General features: G+C 47.6%; 1 protein-coding gene across 1 annotated transcript in view; it reads right to left on the bottom strand.

Annotated features, from left to right (window-relative positions):
• Window positions 1-20,707, bottom strand: part of Scd5 (stearoyl-CoA desaturase 5) — a 112,793-nt gene extending 92,086 nt beyond the window's left edge. The window contains exon 1 of the mRNA XM_042678288.1: window positions 20,459-20,707. Coding sequence (XP_042534222.1) covers window positions 20,459-20,693 — 235 coding nt within the window. The 5' untranslated portion in view covers window positions 20,694-20,707. The remainder of the gene's footprint in view (window positions 1-20,458) is intronic.
• Between the last annotated feature and the right edge of the window lie 385 nt (window positions 20,708-21,092).

Raw genomic sequence — 21,092 nt, forward strand, 5'->3', positions numbered from 1 at the left:
AGTGGTAGAGCACTTGTCCCTCGGGCCATTTCTACAAGGACTATGTTTCCATAATAAGATGCTACAGAAAAGGAGATGGACATACATATGTGCTGCTTGCTCCTAGGAGGCCGTGGAGGGCCCTTCAGAGCATTTAGCAGAAGCACTGATTTCCATAGCATCAGGGAGGGGTAAGAATCTCATGAACTTTTCTGCCTAAGGTGGCTTCAAACTGTGATCCTCAGATCTCAGACTCCTGAGTAGCTAGGATTACAGGCAAGAGTCATCAATGCCCAGCAAAATGTCATCTCTTATAAATCTTTTGCTGGCAGCTCCTCTTCCTATCCCCTTCTAGAAGTGACCAGTCCTTCCTTTGAGCCATCCTTGAACTCTAAATACATCCATTGCAGCATCTATAATCTTTCTCTCTTCTAGATCAGGAGCTTTTTGAGTTATTTACAGGCAAAAACTTTCTTATCATTTATTTGTTTGTTTCTGAGACAAAGTTTAGCTATCTAGCCAAGGCTGGCTACCAACTCTGGATCCTCCATCTTCTATTTCCAGAATGCTGAGATTACAGGTGTGCACCACTATGCCAGGCTTTTTTTGTTATCTTTTTTGATTACCAGCTTGATAACTAGCAGGCATCACTTCTTTGAAAGGCCTGGCTCCTTCCCTCCTGCAGTACACCCATACCTTCCTCCTGTACTCTTTGTCTCCTCTGGGACAGCCGGTCAAGAGTCTCCTTGCTCAGTATCTCTGGGGTCTCTCTACTCCTTCCACTTATCTATCCATTCCTTTCTCTTCATTCCTCAACTTTTAACCTATTCCCCAAAGTAATTTCCGATTCACTCTCCCTACCTACTATGCTTCCTCTTGGTATATCCTACACTTGGCTATCAGATTGAATATCCTGCGGCATCATTTTCCAAGCAGGGACACAAACACCTCTCTTGCTCTAAGCCCTCTGACAGACATCTATAGGGTAAAGTCTGAACTGCCCACATGTGTGGCCTTCAGAGTCATGACACCTTGAGCCTGGAGCCTCCTTGGCCAATTTTCCACGTGGGCCCAGAACTCTCTTCTCCCCCACGGTCTGCTCTTTGCCCCTGAGCCACAGCCCATCCTCACTGCTGTATGAGTTCTCCTGCAACTTTCCTTGTTCATTCTCAAGATCCTCCTGTTACTGAAACCCTGACCTTCAGTCAAGGTCAACTCATCTCATCAGGGCCTTCTGCTCATCCTAGGTCTGGAAACAAGAAGCTGTTCTTGAATTCCTGTGGCGCTCATTGTCTAGATCATTCCTTGTCATTCAGTTTTGTCAATCCTTGTCATCTCGCCATTCATTCTTGTCACAACCTTGTGCATCCATTGCCTAGACTAGAAGGCCCCTGAAGGCAGGGCCTGTGCCTGATTTCCTTACTTTTCTAACCTCAACACCTAACATAGTGCTTGGAGTGCACATGTGCACACACACACACACACACACACACACACACACACACACATACCTCAGAAGTGTGGGTGAGCAGGAGTAATTGTCATTTGGAAGGTTCTGAATACTCACTTCCATTTGCTGCAGATCTGTCCTTGGAAATGTAGGCAAGTGACTCACCACTAAGGGCACACATCACGGGGATGGGCTTGCACCTCTCACCAGCCTTAGAGGTAATTTGGACAGAATAAAATGCTGTTATCAAATGAATGAATTAGAGGTTGGCAAATGTCCTCTGGTCATTAAAGCATAGAGGCAAGAAGAGAGGTACAACAGCCTTTCAAACCTAAGAACCCTGCCACTATTACATGCCTGCAATCCTAACAGGCAAGGAAGGAAGGAAGGAAGGAAGGAAGGAAGGAAGGAAGGAAGGAAGGAAGGAAGGAAGGAAGGAAGGAAGGAAGGAAGGAAGGAAGCAAGGAAGCAAGGAAGCAAGGAAGGAGGGGAGGGAGGAAGGAAGCAAGGAAGGAGGGGAGGGAGGGAGGGAGGGAGGGGACAGGGATGGAGGGAGGAGAGGGGGAAGGAGGGAGAGAGGAGAGGAAGGAGGAAGGAGAGAGGGAAGGAGAGATGGAGGAGAGAGGGAAGAAGGAAGGAGAGAGGGAAGGAGGAACGGAGGGAGGGAAGGAGGAAGGGAGGGAGGGAGGGAGGGAGGAAGGAAGGAAGGAAGGAAAGAAGGAAGGAAGGAAGGAAGGAAGGAAGGAAGGAAGGAAGGAAGGAAGGAAGGAAGGAAGGAAGGAAGGAAGGAAGGAAAGAAGGACACTGCCACTTGGGAAAATCTTCCCAAGGCTCTAAGAGCTAACGTATTCTTGTCCTCTCTCTTCTCAGATTACTTCTAATCTGTTCTATCCTGAGGTCTTCAGTGTTGACACCAAGATTCTGTCCACATGGAGAGAAGAAGGCTTGATGGCAACTGACAGCGCTGTCAGTGGTTGCCATGGAGATGGCAGTGCTTTCAGTAATTTGCTCCAAGTTGCTCCAAGGACTCACCCTCATTCTTTTCCAGAGCTTGCAGCTTGCAGCTTGCAGGCCCCCATGCTTGCTCTCCAGCAGCATCTTGCTACAGTTCCTTCCTTTCCTTTCCCAACTATCAACCCTCACCCAGAAACCTGACAACCTGGGGGCTAAACTTCGCAAAGGCTGTTACCATGGCAATCACAAGTGTTTGTGGGTAGGGAAGTTGGTGGCCTTGCCAGCTTTTTGCAGTCAGTTCTTCTGGCTGGCAGAGGAAACTATGTTGTTTACTTAAAGTTTTTGTTCATTTCATTATTTTTTTATTGTGAAAATACTGTACAGAGGGGTTGCAATTACATGGGCAAGATAATGAGTACATTTCTTATCAAGCATTGTAGCCTCCTCCTTCGTTTCCCCTTCCCATCCCTTCCCATCCTCCCCCCACCCCCTCATCCAATCCCCCTCAACCAAAGTTGTAAAGTTCATTTTTCCACATAAGGACTGGTACATCTCATTGTTGCAATGGATCCACCTGTATCCCTATTTAAATGATTTGTTTTCTTCCCTTCCCCTCCACAAATTATACCAATCTCATTATTAATTCAAAAGTAAAAAATTATAGTAAGAATTCAATTAACACAAAGTCTATATCTGAGGTGTACAATTTCTCACAGGATTCTGGGTGGACAGGTTTGCTTCCCCCTGTCCTTTTGCCCCCAGCTCTGAGAGATGAACTACAATTCCCAAACTTCTCAGTCCCACCTCTCTTGGCTTGGTCCCTGGCTCATGGACCTCAAAAGGCTGGGGAAGAGTCCTGCCTGCTCCCAGGCAGCTACACTTGCACCAAGGAAACTGAGAGACATGATCCTGGGGGGTGCTATGACAAATAATACCCCTGGCTGTTATGGTTTCAAATGTATCTATTCAAATTCATATATGGAAGTTCTAACCTCCATACCTCAGAATGTGATTGCATTTTGATAAAAGGTCTTTAAGGAGATAAATTGTTAAATGAGAAAGAGAGAAGGAGAAAGAAAGAGAGAGGAAGGAAGGAAAGAAGGAAGGAAGGAAGGAAGGAAGGAAGGAAGGAAGGAAGGAAGGAAGGAAGGAAGGAAGGAAGGAAGGAAGGAAGGGAGTGAAAGGAGAAAGAAAGAAAGCTACTAGATTTTTAGAGAGCTCCTCCAGCTATAGCAAGAACAGAAAGCAGTTCACTTGTATCTCCTCCCTAGTTATCTTCTTCTAGAGAAAGATTTGCTAAGTATAAGCAATGATGGGGCCAGATATGGACATGAAGACTGTTCTTCCAGTAAAAGGCAGTGTGGCAGGTACTGCTAGGGCTCTGTGCATGACTCCTCGGCTCTCACTGTCCCTACGGCAGAGCAGAAGTGTTGGGGTGGTTCTGCCCTTGACAGCATCCTTCAGCCAATGATGGATGAACAGTTTGGTACATAAACACCCATAATTCTTCATCCTCTGAGGCCTATATCAATCTGATCTATCTCCCCGATGTCCCTGGAGAGGCAGAGTTGCCACATCCCACAGTGATAGCTGGCGATGAACATGCTCTGCCTTCTTTCTCTCTTCTCTCTCTTCTCAACTCAGACCAGTCGAATTCTTCTCACCAGATCTGCTTCTCAGCAGGTGTTTCAAGAAGGAAAGAAAGAGATTCACATCACTACAAACCTACTGACTGTATTGCTCTGTGTATGTTATCCCCTTTGAGTTCTCCAACAACCCCACAACATGTGATCATCCTATTTTTTGCACATAAGGAACAAATAGCTGAGAAAAGTGAGGTATTTTGCCCAAGGTCACACGGTTTGGGGAGTCAAGAGTGGGACCAGGATTCAAACCTATACCCACAGACTCAAGCCTCTTCATTGGCCTCTAGACTGAGCCTCCTCAATCTCAGCTCATCTTGACAGGGTGATTAGAAATAAGCTTGGCTCCAAATCCTTCAGGGAAAAAAGACTTTGGATTTTTTTTCTTTTTACTGAAGGCTAAGATAATGAATAAGGAAAACACAGACTGTACCAGAGGACTTTGTGTTCCTCACACATCAATTGCAAAATTGCCTGGGGTCCTGTGAGCTATGCCTGCCCTCAGGGAGCTTCCAGTCCAGTCAGGGAGACTAACCTTTACCAAAAGTGGCTCATACCTGTAGCCCAGCTACACAGAAGGCTGAGATCTGAGGATCACAGCTCAAAGCCAGCCCAGCCAGAAAAATCCATGAGATTCTTATCTCTGATTAAACACTAAAAAGTCAGAGTAAAGCTGTGGCTCACTGTGATAGGGTGCTAGTCTTGAGCACAAAAGCTCAGGGACAGTGTCTAGGCCCTGAGTTCAAGCCCCCAGACTTGTGTGCATGCACATGCATGCACAAGCACACACACATACACACACACACACACACACACACACACACACACAAAGGTGGTCATAGAAAGCTAGGTGCCAGTGGCTCATGCCTGTAATCTTAACTACTCAGGCGGCTGAGATCTGAGGATGGTGATTCAAAGCCAGCCTGGGCAAGAAAGTCTACGAGATTCTTATCTCCAATTAATCATAGAAAAAGCCAGAAGTGATGCTGTGGCTCAAGTGGTAGAGTGCTATCCTTGAGCAAAAGGAGCTCAGAGACAGCTCAGAGACACCCAGAGTTCAAGCACCAGCACCAATCAAAAAAAAAAAAATCATGAATATCCAGGCCTGTGATCAAAGGTACTTTGTGGTTAAATGGGCAGAAAGCAGTGGCTAAATAAATAAGGGGTTGAGGAGATTAGTGTTGGCTCGAGTGACCAGACAAAAGATGGTAGTCTAACCCACATTGGTAATGCAAGAGAAAGAACAGCTGGCAGAGGCTGCTTTTTGTTCCTGCATCTCTAGCATAGACTGTGATAGATATCCTTTGGGTACCGGGTAAGCTTCCCCAGCACCCTCGGCCAGTTACAGTCCAGTCTCTTGGGCAAATGCATGAGCACTTGACCCCAGCCTGGAAAGCTATAGTCCAAAATAGCAATAAATATGAAGGATCTATAAAATGGGAAGATATCTTTTTTCTTTTGCTTATTTTTTCTAGGCTGTCTACAGTGCACAAGTACCACTTAATTGATAAGCTGTAGAGTTAAATTCAAGAAGAAAGAAAACAGCCTTAGGGCTCAGGCACTATTTTGGTACACCAGTACCCACAAACCAGTTCTCCCAGACAGAAAATTCATCTCACTTCTGTGTGTGTGTGTGTGTCTGGGTGTCTGTCTCTGTGTCTGTCTCTCTCTGTCTCTCTGTCTCTGTTTCTGTCTGTCTCTGTCTCTCTGTCTCTCTGTCTCTGTCTCTGTCTCTGTCTCTGTCTCTCTCTCTCTCTCTCTCTCTCTCTCTCTCTTTGTCTCTGTCTCTCTCTCTCTCTCCCCTTGCCCTTTGTTTCTCCCAATGGATGAGAGGAATTTTTTGCCTGAGAAAAGTGGGTGACTAGATCCCCACATCTTTGTGTGTTCTGTTTCTCTCCCAGCCTACCCACGTCCACCTACTCTATCCTCCAGGATTCCAAAGAAAGGAACCTGCTTTAACTCCAGTTAAGTCCTTCAGCTTTGAGACCGGGGAAATTTGCAATTCTATCCTCAGTGAGCTTTGTAGGAAGAAACAGAGGTGAAGCCCACTCACCGGAGCTGCCCGGGCCCTGCCTGGCTGCCCTCAGGCTTATCAAGAGGCATGCTTCACAGCAGCCACTATTTCCTCTGGCAGGTGCCATGGAGTAAAGTCCCCTGGCGCCTCCCTCCCTCTCTCTGCCTGCCACTTCTCTGCTAATTAGCACCTCAGGCTCAGCCGGAGTAGAGTGGGCAGAAGAGAGAAACTCACAGTCACAGCCATGCTTCTGCCGCTTGCCAGAAAACAGACTGCTGGGAAGGAGGTGTCAAGCATGGGGGGTGGGGAGTGGGATATGTTTAAGGATGTTCCCAGATTCATTAGACCACAGTCGTCCTCCTGTGTTCAAACTCAACTAGTGGCTGTGTGGAGGGATGGATCCTGAGTAGAGCAGTACTGCAGAGGAGTGAGTCTCTGCTTGGGGAAACATCTGTACAGGGACAGGCATGGGCATGTGTGTGTTCAAAGATGACAGAAAGAAGAAGCAAGGACATCTGGGAAACCATATTGAACTAGGTTGAGCCTTAGCCTCTGTCCCACACGCCAATGCTGACTTCATAACTGCATGCTCCAGGCAAAACATAGATGGGTGGAGGTTGGATGGATGGAGGGAGGGAGGGATGAAGGGATGGATGGGGGGAAAACCAAAAGACACTCCCTTTAATCTCCACACACTAGGCAGTCTTGCCTCTCTGTCTGAGGACCTTCACCAATAAAGCCTCATGACGTCACTCTGGAGTCAGAAATATGATCTCCATTGTACAGAAGAACTGAGACAGATTGTCCAAGGTCACACTGCCAGCCAGGAAGGGAAGGCTCTGAGAAAGTCTCGAGTTTCACCTCCTCTGCCCCTCTCCTTTTCTACCCCTGGAATGTTGGCTCCCCCCAAGAAATGAGCAAAGTACTTTTCAATAGCAACAAATGCTCAGGGTCATGCAGACAAACTTTGTGATACGAAAGGGAGTCATCAGTGCTAGACCGTGGCTTTGTCAGTCTCCTGGGAAAGAGACCTTGGGTGTCCTTTCTGATATCAGAGTTGGAATGATACATAGGGTGCATTATTTCATGGTGTGTGACCAGTGTGGTCACCCAGCATGCCCCATGCTTGGTTAAATATATTTTTTCATCATACCTTGACTTTTTTTTCAGTGCTGGGAATTGAACTCACTACATCAAGCATACTTAAGCCCATGTTCTACCATTGAATTACTCTGCAAGTAATTCAAATCCTTCATAGTTGGAAATTAGGTAACTGGTCCCATTGTTAGGGAAGTTTCCTCCTACAGGCTGCCTTCCCAATCTCAGAGCTATTAAGTAAGGCTATTACTTGCACAGAACTATAGCAATGGTTGTTTTTCCAGCATCCAAAACCATGTTTTCCCAGAGCCCCAACCCTATGCAATTAGCCAACGAAGTCTCAACACCAAGCTAGCCCTCAATCTCTGCTCTATGAAAGGTGATATTTTCCAAGGGAAATATATAAAGTTACAAAACCCCCAAACTCAAGATCTTGCTGTCATTTGAGGTGACTCACAATTTAAATGACCAGTGGCTCTTCCTTCCCTTCCTCCCGTCTGCTGTGGAGGAAGTAGCCATAGACAAGGGCAGCAGGCTGCGTCTGTAAGCTGCATAGGACAAGGAAACAGACTGACCACAAGGGTCTCCTGGAAAAATCTATACCTTTTTTTTTTTGCTGCAATTGTCATGATCAGATGTTCTGTTTTGCCATCCTGTCCTGTCAAACTGCTCAACTGTTCACAGACTGCTCCCCCACAGTGGTAAGGGCCCAAGGGAGAATGGAATTGTGCACACTAGACAGGCCAGGAATCTCTCCTCACCCCCATCCTAGGTAAATTTTTTATCTGACAGCTTCCAAAACCCATACTGCCTCCAGTCAACTTTTGCTAATGTAGGTCACCAAGATCAAAGGTGGATGTTCAAACAATGATATCTTTTGGAAGGTCCCTAGGAAGATGCCATTCTTAACCAGTAGACCCTGCTGAGCTGATCAGTGAGGGGAACAGACTGTCTCGCAGAGAAGGGGGATGAGGTGAGAGAACTCAATGACCCTTTTAGATTCCCATCACAAGGTCTACTTTGAGAGAGCGAGAACTCTTTCTATGTAAACAAGTATCTATAAAAACAAGAGGCACTAATGCATTGATTTTCTTCATTATGCTGGTGTGCTGGGCAGAATAATGGCATTCCAAAGACAGCCACATCTTAGTCCTCAGTGTTGGTAAATATGGCACATTACAGGTCAAAAGGGAATTGGGTTGTTTTTCAGTTGATCTTCCACTAGGGAGAATATCTTCAACTATCTGGGTATCTTGATGTAACCATAAGGGTCCTTGGAGAGGGAAAGGAAATAGTAGAAGAGGTTGGATTGATTTTCTGTGAGAAGGATTAAACCTGACATTATATCTGCAAAGATGGAAGAAGGAGCCACAGCCAAGGGCAGCAGGCTGCGCCTGCAAGCTGAATAGGACAAGGAAACAGACTGACCATGAGGGTTTCCCGGAAGAAACAAAGGCCTGCATTGGGTGAGATCTATACTGAGCCCCTAATCTATGGAAGTATAACATGTTGTTTTACTATCAATCCTTAACTCAGTGATAACACATGAAAGCAGCAACAACAGAAAACTCATACATCGGTGAGTCCATGTCAATGTGAGTGAGGCAAAGGTATAAGAATCAACCAGAGGGCTGGGAAGGTGGCTCAGTGGTAGAGCGCTTGCCTTGTATGTGTGAGGTCCTGGGTTCAATTCCTTAGCACCACATAAGCAAAAAGAAAAAAGCCGGAAGTGGCACTGTGGCTCAAGTGGTAGAGCACTAGCCTTGAGCTGAAAAGCTGAGGGACAGCGCCCAGGCCCAGAGTTCAGGCCCCACGACCGGACCCAAAAAAAAAAAAAAAGAATCAACCAGACACCTGTGGTTCACACCTACAATCCCAGTTACTTACGAGGCTGAGATCTGAGGACTGTGTTTCAAAGCCAGTCTGGGGCAAGAAAGCCTATGAGATTAATCTCCAATTAACCACACACACACACACACACACACACACTCCCTCTAAAGTAGAGTTGTGACTCAACTGGTAAAGTGCTAGCCTTGCACAAAAGCTCAGGGACAGTGCCCAGGTACAGAGTTCAAGCCCTAGAATGGACAAAAATAAATAACTAGTTAAAAAGAAAGAAAGACAAAAGAAACAGCTTCTTGCTGTCCTTGTGTTACTCCATCATTCCAAGGGATCCCTGTCTTGATTCCATAAAAATCTACTGAGTGCAGTTCCCCTTTGTTATATGAAGACTTAATAGCCCTGTCTATTAAATCAAGCATGAAAGTGATTACATTGACCCCAGGTTTCTAAGGGGATAATGGATGGAAATACACTGTAAGTACTCATTCATTCCCTATTTATACTCTCAGGAAATGCTGGCATGTTTAATGCAGCCTCCTCTAGACCAGCAGTACTCAATCTTTTTAAAATTAGCGACCGCTCAGAAGCTGATGGAAGAAAATTGCCGACAGGCACAAAACCTTGACGACTATTTCAGGGAGCTTATGAAACTGCTGAAGTAGAACCATGGCCCAGAACCCCTGCCCCAAAGGCTTAAGACCACTGAAGTGGGGGGCGGGGGGGGGGGGAATAGGAGGGCCTTTGAATACCTCTGTCCTTAGAAACCCTTCTCTTAGCTACCTAATCCCTTTCTGCCCTCCACTGATCCTGGTTTTGACCCTAAAACTCCAGAATTATGTATGAGTACATCTTTCCCACTTGTCTCAGAGACCTTAAGGATTAGAGCAGTAGCCAGTAATGGGAATAAGATGCAAGAAGAATGGAAAATTGTGAAAAGGAGAAGTAAAAATATGACCCAGAGGCCAGCTTTTTGTCAAGGTAATGGCAGATCTTGTGGGTAAGGAGGTACAAAAATTTTCCGGGCTGGGAAGGTGACTCAGGGGTAGAGCCCTTGCCTTGTATGCATGAGGCCCTGGGTTCGATTCCTCTCAGCACCACATAAGCAGAAAAAGCAGGAAGTGGCACTGTGGCTCAAGTGGTAGAGTACCAGCCTTGAGATGAAGAGCTGAGGGACAGCGCCCAGGCCCAGAGTTCAGGCACCACTGCTGACAAAAAAAAAAAATCTTCATTTCCCTGATGAATAAAGGTCTCAATCAGTAAGAGGGTAGCTAGGACTCCATCCCCAAGGGGATGAGCCAAGGGGAGAGTTTATCTGTCTGTCGTATACACACACACACACACACACACACACACACACACACACACACACACACACACACACACACACACACAGTGCTGATACTTTTTTTCTGCCAGTCCTGGGACTTGAACTCAGGACTTGGCCATTGTCCCTGAGTTTTTTTTTTGTGCAAGGCTAGTGTTCTACCACTTGAGCCACAGCTCCACTCTGGCCTTTTGTAGTTAATTGGAGGTAAGAATCTCACCGAGTATTCTATTCCTGCCTTGGCTGGCCTCCATCATGATCCTCAGATCTCAGCCTTCTGAGTTGCTAGGATTACAGGCATGAGCCCCTGGTGCCCAGCTGTTACTGTACTTTCAACAAGAGAAGCATCAGAACCAAGACATCAGGATCATGAGTGAACCACACTGCCCAATTCTTAATCCATCCTCTCCCAGAGCCAACCACACATCTAGTGCCCACATCACTGCCACGTAGAAAGTCAGAGCCTTGCAGTCAATGTCACCTAAGGGTACCTGGCAGGACTCAGGAGTCAGACAGATTTTCTGATTGCCCTTTACCAGCATTGTGACTTCAGCAACTAGATCCTCCCTACCAGTCTGGTTCCTGTAATGCAAAATGTGATGATGTATAGCAGTCCTTTCTCCAAAACCCGGAAGTAGAGCTGCAAAGTCTGATGACTCCATTGTAGAAAGGTAACCATTTGTACCGTGTCGTATCTACTGTCATCAAATACACAAATAGACATAGACTAAATGATCTAAATAGTTTGGGTCAGTTTTTTCCATCAAATGGATTTAGTAAGTTAATTTTCCATATGAGTTAGTTCAAAGCCTTCTTGTTCAGACTGCAGTGGTGACCCTGTGTAGCAACTTCATAGAGTTACTGCTGGATGGGTTTCAAGTTACACTCTTGAGCACTTCTCTTCCTCTTCCTCCTCCTCCTCCTCCTCTTCCTCCTCTTCCTCCCCCTCCTCCTCCTCCTCCCTTCCTCCCTCCCCCTTCCCTTTCTCCCTCCCTCCCATTGTCCTCTCCCTTTTCCTCCCTCTCCCCCTCTCCCTTCCCCACTACTCTGTTGTCTTCCCACTCTCTTCATCCACAGTCAAGCCACATAGCTCTCCAACAGAATGGGGCAACATGATTTCAAGGAAATGTGCAAAATCCAAACTTCTCATAGACTAAAAGGCCCTCTGGTGACTCAAGTCTCCTTCATTTCTTCCTTCATTCATTCACCCAACAATGAACTTGTTCCCCAGCATCACAGCAGATCCCTGTGCTCAGTTCTGGGGTGGGGGTGGGCGAAGAGGTGCCCTGGTTGAAGTTTCAAGATGCATGGAAAAAGCAGACATTGATGACTCACTATGCTAAATGCAAAACTCAAAAAAAGCCAAGGATGGAGAGCAGAGGGGAAGCACTCTCCAAAATGTGAACCACCACAACCAGAGCTTCTCAGGGAATGGAGCGGACACTACACTGTGGACCAAAGGACAGGGAGAAAAAGAAAGTTGTGGAGTTCAAGCTCCAATATAAGCACAAAAATAAAATAAAAAATGAAACATTGCAAAATGCTACTCAAGTTCAGCTTCTCTAAGCTGTCCACTTGACTGCTTAGACTTGAGGCTTTTTTAAATTTTAATGTGCAAATGAGTCATCTGGAGACATTGTTAAAAATGCAGATATTGCCAACACAATGGCTTAGCCTAGCTTCTCAGGAGGCTGATATCAGGGAGATCATGTTTCAAGGCCAGCCCAGGCAAAACATTTGCAAGATCTCATCTTGACTAATAGAGAGAAAGACAGGAAGGAAGGAAAGAAGGAAGGAAGGAAGGAAGGAAAGAAGGAAGGAAGGAAGGAAGAAGAGAGGGAGGGAGGGGGAAGAAGGAGGGAGAGAGGGAAAGGAGGGAGAAAGAGAGAGGAAAAGGAGGGAGGGAGGGAGGAAGGAAGGAAAAGAAAAAAGAGAGAAAGAAGGAAAGAAAAGCTGGGTTCAGTGGCATGTGCCTATCATCCTGTGGAAAGTATAAACAGAAGGATCAAGGCCCAAGTTAGCCCTAGCAGAAAAGCAATATACTATGTGAAATACAACTAAAGCAAAAATGAGAGTTTAGCTCAAGTGGTAGAGTATCTGCTACTAAACACAAGGCCTTGAGCTCAAAACACTCTGCCTTGAGCTCAAAACTCTCTCTCTCTCTCTCTCTCTCTCTCTCTCACACACACACACACACACACACACACACACACACACACACACACACTTTTAGAAGCCCCTGCACTAGCTTCCTGATGGGTGATACTGATCCCACCTCCTCCAGGGGCCTCCCAACTCCACCCACTATGCTAGTGCTGGGGGGAGGGGGGGGGACTCTGAACAGAGCTGCCTCAGTGCCACAGTCAGAGGTGGTGCCAGTGCCGGGCAGAGTAATGGGTAAGAGGCAAAACTTGTTAAGTAAGGAAATTAAAGAATAGTTCTCAGCCTGGCTGTGGGCCAGAAAACATCGACAGAGTCAACAAATAAACCAAGGCATGATTTGAGAGATTCTAAGTCAGTTGAGCAGGATATGAGCTTGGACTCCTAAAAAAACACGATAAAAGCTACAGGCATGATCCTGCTGGGCCCTGCCATTGCCCTTCCCTTTTCCGTTCATGGAAAGCATGAATGAACTTGGGGGTGAATGTGTGCAGCACTGCAAGGCCCTCCCCCCAGCACGAGCAAGATACATGCCCCCGTTGAGGCCATCAATTCACTGCCAAAGGAAATACAACCAGAGACAAACTGAACATACACATGACTGGGACTTCCTCCTGGCAGCCAGGGGGATTTCTGTACCCAGGAGGCTATCTCCCCTCCAAAGGAGGAGTTATCCAGAGACTGAGTGAGGAAAGCAGTGGGAGCATGCTTATGAGCACCAGGGTACTGCTTGCTTGGTGCTGGCTTCCAGGCCTAGCTCAGCTGTGCTGTTTCATTTCATTCCAGCAGCAGCTGATGGTGGTGGAATGTTAGGGTCCTCATGTGCAGCTGTAGATGCTGGGGTATGAGGCAATGAGTGATTGGTCCAGGGCTACTCTAGAGGGTGGGGCTTCAAAACCAGATCCTCTTCCTTCAAAACCCATACGCTTTTCTCTCTTGGGGTTGGAACTCAAAGCTTCACACTTGCTAGGCAGGGACTGTACCATCTGGGTCATGGCTCCAGCCATTCTTATGCTCTTTATTTTTGAGATAGAATCTTACTTTTTCCAGCGTGGACTGCAATCCTCCTATTTATGCTTCCCATGTAGGCAGGATGACAGGTCCACACTCTCATGCCCAGCTTGTTGAGATGGCATCTAGAGCACTTTTATGTCTGGGCTAGCTTAGAACCATAATCTTCCTAATCTGTTTCCTGTGTAACTAGGATATAGGTGAAGCTATTAGGCCCAACTAAAATACCCATACTCTATCCCAAAATAATGGCACTCCCAAAGAAACATGGGACACTGGGATAACTAGACTTGCTGGCACGGCTTACAAAGGAGCAAAATAAATACTCAGTGAACAAAATACCAACCAAATGTACATTCTTTCGTAAATCTTTAAAAAGCCCACCATCACTATGCTTACCCTTTTATAATTCTATCACTGGCTTTTCTAAGTGATTATTATAATTTGGTACAATATGTAAAATTACATAAGAACTAAAACACAGTATAGTCAAGATCAAATATTTGAACTTAAAAGCTATGCTTCAATTGAGTATCTTGGCACAGGCCTGCAGAGGTAAGAGGATCACTATCTGAGGCCAGCCCAGGGAAAAGTGTGAGACCCTATATGAAAAGAATACACTGAAGCATATAGGGCTTTTAGAGTGGCTCAATTCGTAGAGTACTTATCTAGCACCTGCAAGACCCTGAGTTCAATTCCCCTACCTGAAAAAGAAAAAAGCTGCACCTCACATTTGAGCCACATGTCCTCCAAGTCCCCTTATCCTAGGGCTGCCCTCCTCCTAGCACAGTATGACAGTCTCCATTTTACAGACAAGGAAACTGAGATTTACAAATTAGAGAGAGAAGACGGACGTGGCAGTGCTGGGATTCCAACCTTGATTTCCCCTCTGCAGCTCAGTTTCTCAGTTCATGAGCACACTGCAGTCTGCAGGCACCTTGAGCAGTTTTAGAAAGAAAAAAAAAAAAAACTTGGTGAATAGTGTCTACCCATGTTGTTATTTATGTTCATTGGAACTACTCAGCCAGCACAATGCATTCCCCTATTCTCTTGGGTTTTGCTGCAGTCCTGCCTGCTGCAGCCCTTAGTCTTGCCCACTTATTAAAAAGGCAGTGACTAGAAATTGCAGGGTTTAAAAAGAAAAGACATTCCCTTCTTTCAGATTTTTATTGGCTTAATGAAGCGTTAAAGGTTGTTTTAAAATGATGACTCAAAGGGAAGGGAGGAAGAAAACACCATTCGAACCTGAGACACTGAAAGAGTCAAAGAAAGAATTGAGTTCTGTTTCTACAGCAATTATAATTGGCTATGCTAAAAAAAAATTACCCAAAGAATATGCTGCAGACCAGCTTAGCTGTCAGCTGAACCAAAAGATCCTCAGCTATAAAACAGTGATCTTATAGAGGAAAATGGGAACCAAATAGAATGAAGAGAAGGGCTGAATGGGAAAGGAAGTAGAGAAGGGATTTGTATCCACTTTGAGAAATTTGGGTATTTATTTCCAAAGCCAAATTGTGGGAGTCAGTGATGTCAGGTTCTATGCCAATTTGTTGTGCAGCAGGGAAGTGTTTTGTCTTTGTACTAAAGCAAAAAAGCAGCCAGGAGTGGCGGTACACACTTATAATCCCAATACTCAGGAGAAAGCAGGAGGATCAATGAGGCCAATCTTGGCTAGATAGTGAGACTTTGTCTCAAAAGAAGATTTTAGCCAGCACCAGTAGTTTACACCTGTAATCCTAGCTACTCAGGGTGCTGAGATCTGAGGATCACAATTCAAAGCCACCACGGGCACAAAAGTGCCTGAGACTCTTATCTCCAATAAACCACTCAGAAAACCGGAAGTGGCGCTGTGGCTCAAGTGGTATAGCACTAAACTTGAGCTGAAGAGCTGAGGGACAGCACCCAGGCCCAGAGTTCAACCCCATGACCAAGAAAAACAAAACAAGAAGATTTTATACACACACACACACACACACACACACACACACACACACACGTATATAAAGAGACAGAGAGCAAGAAAGAAAAAGGAAGGAAGGAGGAAAGAAAGAAGGAAGGAAGGGAAGAAAGAAGGAAGGAAGGAAGGAAGGAAGGAAGGAAAGAAGGAAGGAAGGGAGGGAGGAAGAAAGGGAGGGAGGAAGGAAGGGAGGGAAGAAGGAAGGGAGGGAGAAATATCAAAGGGAAACAAAAGAAGCAAATAAGAAAAGATGCAGATAGGGAGGGGGGAGGTGGATTCTGTAGTGGGGGAGTGGGGGGAGGATGGGAAGGGATGGGAAGGGGAAACAAAGGAGGAGGCTACAATGCTTGACAAGAAATGTACTCATTATCTTGCCCATGTAATTGTAACCCTTCTGTATAGTATTTTCACAATAAAAAGAAAGAAAGAAAGAAAAGATGCAAATAAAAAAATGCAAAAGAAATCAAGATCCAGTATGAGGTCCAATAATATTGATGGCAGCTAACGATCTCTTGACACATACCAAAAGCCAGGCACTATGTTAAGTGGTTATCTAATTGAATTCTCACAAGTTCATGAGCAAGTACTACTTACTAATTTGGCCATTTACAAGTCAGGGATATTCATTAGTCCCTGGCCACACAGCTGACAAGCAAGAATGCAGGGGTCGCCACCCGGATCTTATGAGCTTTGTTCATCCTGCAAAACCTGGAGGCCAGACAGAAGCTGACTGCCATGCTCTCTAGGGACTTCCCAACAACCCAGGGACTTGATAAGAAGGAAGAATAACCCAGAAAAATGCTAGGACCAGCAGGGCGCCAGTGGCTCACACCTGTAATCCTAGCTACTCAGGAGGCTGAGATCTGAGGATCACAGTTCAAAGCCAACCCAGGCAGGAAAGTCCGTGAGACTCTTATCTTCAATAAACCACCAGAAAAACCAGAAGTGGTGCTGTGGCTCAAGCGGTACAGCACTTGCCTTGAGCTGAAGAGCTGAGGGATAGTACCCAAGCCCAAAGTTCAAGCCCCACAACCGATTAAAAAAAAAAAAAATGCTATCACCATCCAAGTAGTGGATACAGGTTGCCCGGTGCCTGACAGGATAGCTCATTTATGGATAATTCTGAGCTTTTGAAAGAAGCTTCTAAACTCCAGCTTCTCCTGGCTGTCCCCTCCCAGTCCACTGTCTCTATCCCCACCCCTACTTGGCTTTGTTGCAATTGGCTGAAGTCCATTCAAGATTGTTCAGAGATACGCCTCCTTTCACCTTCAAGAAGGTTCCAGTTGCTCTAGGACAGGATAGGAAGAGGACAGCCAGTCCATCTAAGAGAACAAACTACTGCTCAGTGGGCCAGATCTGTTGCTGAAGTTGTCTTTTTGCAAGCAAAAACATCATCATGTCACGGCAGAGTACCTTTGGAGGACTGTGATACTATATAGGATGAAACCAGCAAAGCATTTCTGGAGTCAATAGCCAGAGTGTTGTCTATCAACAGACAGTTCATCTGGAGATGGGCAAAAACACAGCCCAGTGATTTTGACCTCTAACTGTTGCTCTTGACATACAATGCATTGTCTAACTGTTCTGGTGGCCAGGAATATTCTAAGCTGTCGCTTTTGTGAGCTCAAGCCTGCAGCTGATTTATTCTCCTGCTAGAATTACTTTCTGTCCTGGAACTCATAAATTTTATCCCTGCAGCATGAAAAGCAGCCACTCAGAGAACTGGGAGAGTCAAAAGGGGAAAAAAAGTGGCTCTAGCCCCAAAGAGAATCAGGGGCAGCTGAGGGGCAGGGGGGAGGGGGCAGGCAGTAGGGGAAGGTGAATTAAATTACTTGGTAGATTTGTCATAGATGACATCTCTGATGATGAAACTTCACTCCTTGAATTTTGCACACTTAAGGAAAGCACCCTCTGAGGAGTACTTTGCCTGGATACCTCTTGTTCCCAGGGCAAACTTATTTGGGGTGGAGAAGGGCAAACAATCGATGGGCTAAGGCTACTTCTGTGACAATTCAGGTCTCTGAGTGGTTGAGCAGCCCATTGGTACAGCAATTCAGTCCTAAAGCTCAATAGAACCAGTGAGGAAGATGATAGAAAAGTCCTGGTTATTGTGGAGCGAAAGTTGGGGGTCAAGGTACCAATATTTTCACTGACATATCACTTTCACTCTAGGTGCCTGACAAAGCCTGGCCATTCTCACAACTGGTCTTAGCTGGAATCTGATTGTCCTTTACTCCCCCCACCCCCCATTCCGCAAAAAAAATAACATTGTTTGGAATGGTTTTTTGGTTTGTTTTTTTTTTGTCAGTGATGGGGCTTGAGCTGTGGGCCTGGGCGCTGTCCCTCAGCTCTTCAGCTCAAGGCGAGCACTCTACCACTGGAGCCACAGCACCACTTCTGGTTTTCTGGTGGTTTATTGGAGATAAAAGTCTCATGGACTCTTCTGCCCCAGCTGGCTTTGAACTGTGATCCTCAGATCTCAGCCTCCTGAGTAGCTAGGATTACAGGTGTGAGTGCCCAGCTTTGGAATGTTTTTAAGCCATAATTTTAGATCTTGAAACTATAACACATATATCATTGTCTGCTCTTTTTCTTTCTTTTTCTGAGCAGTATGGAACTCAGTTCTGAACTCAGTACCTTATCCTAAATAGGCAGGCACTCTACTGTTTGAGTCATGTCCCCAGCCCTTCTCACTTTTATAACTTTTCAAATAGGGTCTCCGTTTTTGTCTGGGCTAGCCCAAACCATGACCATCCCATACAGCTGGTTGATGGGAACATGACATCACGCTCACATTGGTTGAGCAGGAAGTCTCCTCTACTTTTCTGCCTGGGCTAGCTTTGAATCTCCTTCCTTCCATTCTCAGCCTCCCCAGTAGCTAGTGTCACGGGTGTCAGGCTGCACCCAGCATTTCTTTTTCTTGAGAAAGAAAATCGGAAGAGGACAGCCAGTCCATCCAAGACAACAAACTACCGCTCGGTGGGCCAGCTCTGGTGCTGAAGTTGTCTTTTTGCAAGCAAAGACATCATCACGTCACCGCGGAGCATTTTGGAGGACTGTGATGCTATATAGGATGAAACCAGCAAAGCATTTCTGGAGTCAACAGCCAGACTAGAAGGCTCCTTCAAAAGCTCAATGAAGGGATAGAGAGAATCAAAATTCAGAATTCAGAGTTCTTAAGATTTCTGTTCAAGCAAAGTACAAGGAATTCAGCAACATCACCCACAAAAAGAAATCTGATTCCTAAAGTGTGTTAGCTTCTCTGGATCAGTTAGAGGAGTTTCTGGCCAAGGTCTTTCAGAACAAAAATTCCATCTTTACCACTGAGAACAATCTGGAAAGGGCAGAGGTGGCTTGGCAAATCTGAGAAGTCAGGCCTAGTCCTGTGGCTCCTGGATGCATGCCAGTGTCTCAGAGCCCAGTGGCCATAGGCAGTAGAGCTGTGGGCACAGTGGAGCTCCAGGCATTTAAGAAAATATATTTTAAGTGCTCACTGATCTCTGAGTGAGCTCTAATAGTGCAGCTATTAAAGACTAGCCCTATCCCCTACAGGCCAGTGGGCTCTGAAGTTCAGTGCTCAGCCTGCCTCTGCAATCTGAGGGTAGCAGCCAGCAGCTGCATAGAGATTCTACTTTGGTGGGCAGTGTGGAAATGTGTCTATTGAGAAACGGCTGAACCTCACCCACATTGTTGTGTAGAATAATAAACCAGATAACAATAATTGAAAAGGTGCACTGAAAAGGGAAGAGATGAGGCCCAGAATTGATTACCCAGAGTTTTGCAGAAAGTGGGGTGGAGTGTGTGTGGGTGTAGGGGGGGTGACTTACGCTTTAGAGATCCCCAAAGACCCCTGCTTTGCTCACTTCCCTCAGCAGGAGTTGCCTCCTGAGCCACACACCCCCGAGAAGTACCCACTTTCAACGTGGGTTTGCCTCCAAGACAGAAGCTTGCAGACGCTTCCAAGGGTGGCTTGACCTGCAGTGCTATTCTCTACATGGCTGCATCTGCTCATGTGCTGGCACCGCTGGATACATGCAGAATAAGCTTTGTAGGGAGAAGTTTTCCTGTTTCCTCCGTCCTCTTCCCCCCTCCCCTCCCTTGGAAGTGAAAGTAGGTTGAATTTCTCTTGCCCTCCTTCCTTCGGAGATCTCAGAGACTGGTTCTCCCAGCACCACTGCGCCTCTCTATGGCGGCCCCTGGGGTACAGAGTAGAGGCCCCTCGGTCATGGGGGTGGGGTCAGGAGGGCAGCTAAGTGCTTCAGACAGGGACCGAGGCTACGGTGAGCCTGGCAGGGTGCCACTGAGTCTCTGGAGTCCGGAAGAGGAGGGGTCAGCTCGTGAACTCTCTTCCTTGAGGATGCAGGTACTACAAGAAAGGAGCGTGATCCCAAAGGCACGCGTGCACTCGTGGGCGCCGAACTAATCGGGAAAGGGCCTGGCTGGACAGGACCCTCACAGCCACATTCCGAGCTTGTGCGGGGGGGGGGGGGGGGGGGCAGGGAGCCAGCCCGGGAGGCTCAGGGTTTCTCCAAGAAACTTCCAGGGTGGAAAAACTGCAACTGGACCTAGGTGATCATGGCGCGGGGCAGGGGCAATGGGGCCTATAGAGGCTAGAAGGGAGCTGGTTCCCCCTGTCTCCCCCCCTTCCCCCCCCCCATATGGTGTGCAAAAAGCAAGATCCAGTCCTGGGTCGGGTTTCTCTTCGCCCCACCGCCCGCCATTGCCCTTCTTGAACTGGGGATTCAAGGTCCCTCCATCAGCTGAAAGGTGAGAGACAGGAGAACGCTGGGCCCCCACACAGGCGACCCAACCACCCCGCCCGGCCTCTTTCCTCCCAGCCCCTTTTAGCCCCGTGCCTGGCGGGTGCCGGTGGCAGGACTCCAGGTCGCTCCACTCTCCATCTGGGGCACAAGTTGGAAATACCTGCTGGTCCCAAAGGGGCTCGGGGCGCATGGGGTGGGGGGGTGGGCAGAGCGTGACAGCCCCGCGCCCCTCCACGGCGCCCCCGGGAGGGGACGCCACTTACCCCAGAGCAGAGTGAGCGGCTTGGCTTTGGGGATGAGCACCAGGGAGTAGGCGGCCCCCAAGTGGAGCAGGCTCATCAGGACCACGTTCCTCCAGACGATGTGCAGCCGCCGTCCGCGCGCGCCCCGCTGCCCCGGGGGGCCAGCGCCGCCCGCCGAGCCCTCGAGCCCGGCACGGGTCTCCTCCTTGGCCTCGCAGAAGGGAACCTGCCCCGCGTCGGTGGCCGGGGCTGGCATGGCTGCGCAGCGGGGCGCGCGGGCAGCCCTGCGCGGAGCTCGGGGACGGACGCCTGGCTTCGCGGGTGCTGCGTGCGCGCCTCCCAGCCCGTCCTCCCGCTCCTGCTCCCAGCCTCAGCGGGGCCTCGGGATGCCAGGCTTGACGGCTGGCATCTGTTGCTGGGCGAGTCACCCAGCGGCCGCGAGGAAGGGGGGAGGAGAGGGGAGGGGACAGGGGAGGGGAGGGGAGGGAGAGGGGGAGGCGCGAGCGAGGGGCAGAGCGGGAGGGGTCGTGGAAAGAGCAGAGTGAGCGACTCCGGGGGGAGCCTGGGGGAATCAGGAAGAAAAGACCGGCACTGCATAGCTACAACCAATCACCATCGCCGGCGGGGCCGGGGAAGACAAAGGCGGCTCCCTGGC

The sequence above is a fragment of the Dipodomys spectabilis genome, unplaced genomic scaffold (genome assembly GCF_019054845.1).
Source record: "Dipodomys spectabilis isolate Male_0828 unplaced genomic scaffold, ASM1905484v1 ptg000043l, whole genome shotgun sequence".
In the NCBI taxonomy this organism is placed as follows: Eukaryota; Metazoa; Chordata; class Mammalia; order Rodentia; family Heteromyidae; genus Dipodomys; species Dipodomys spectabilis.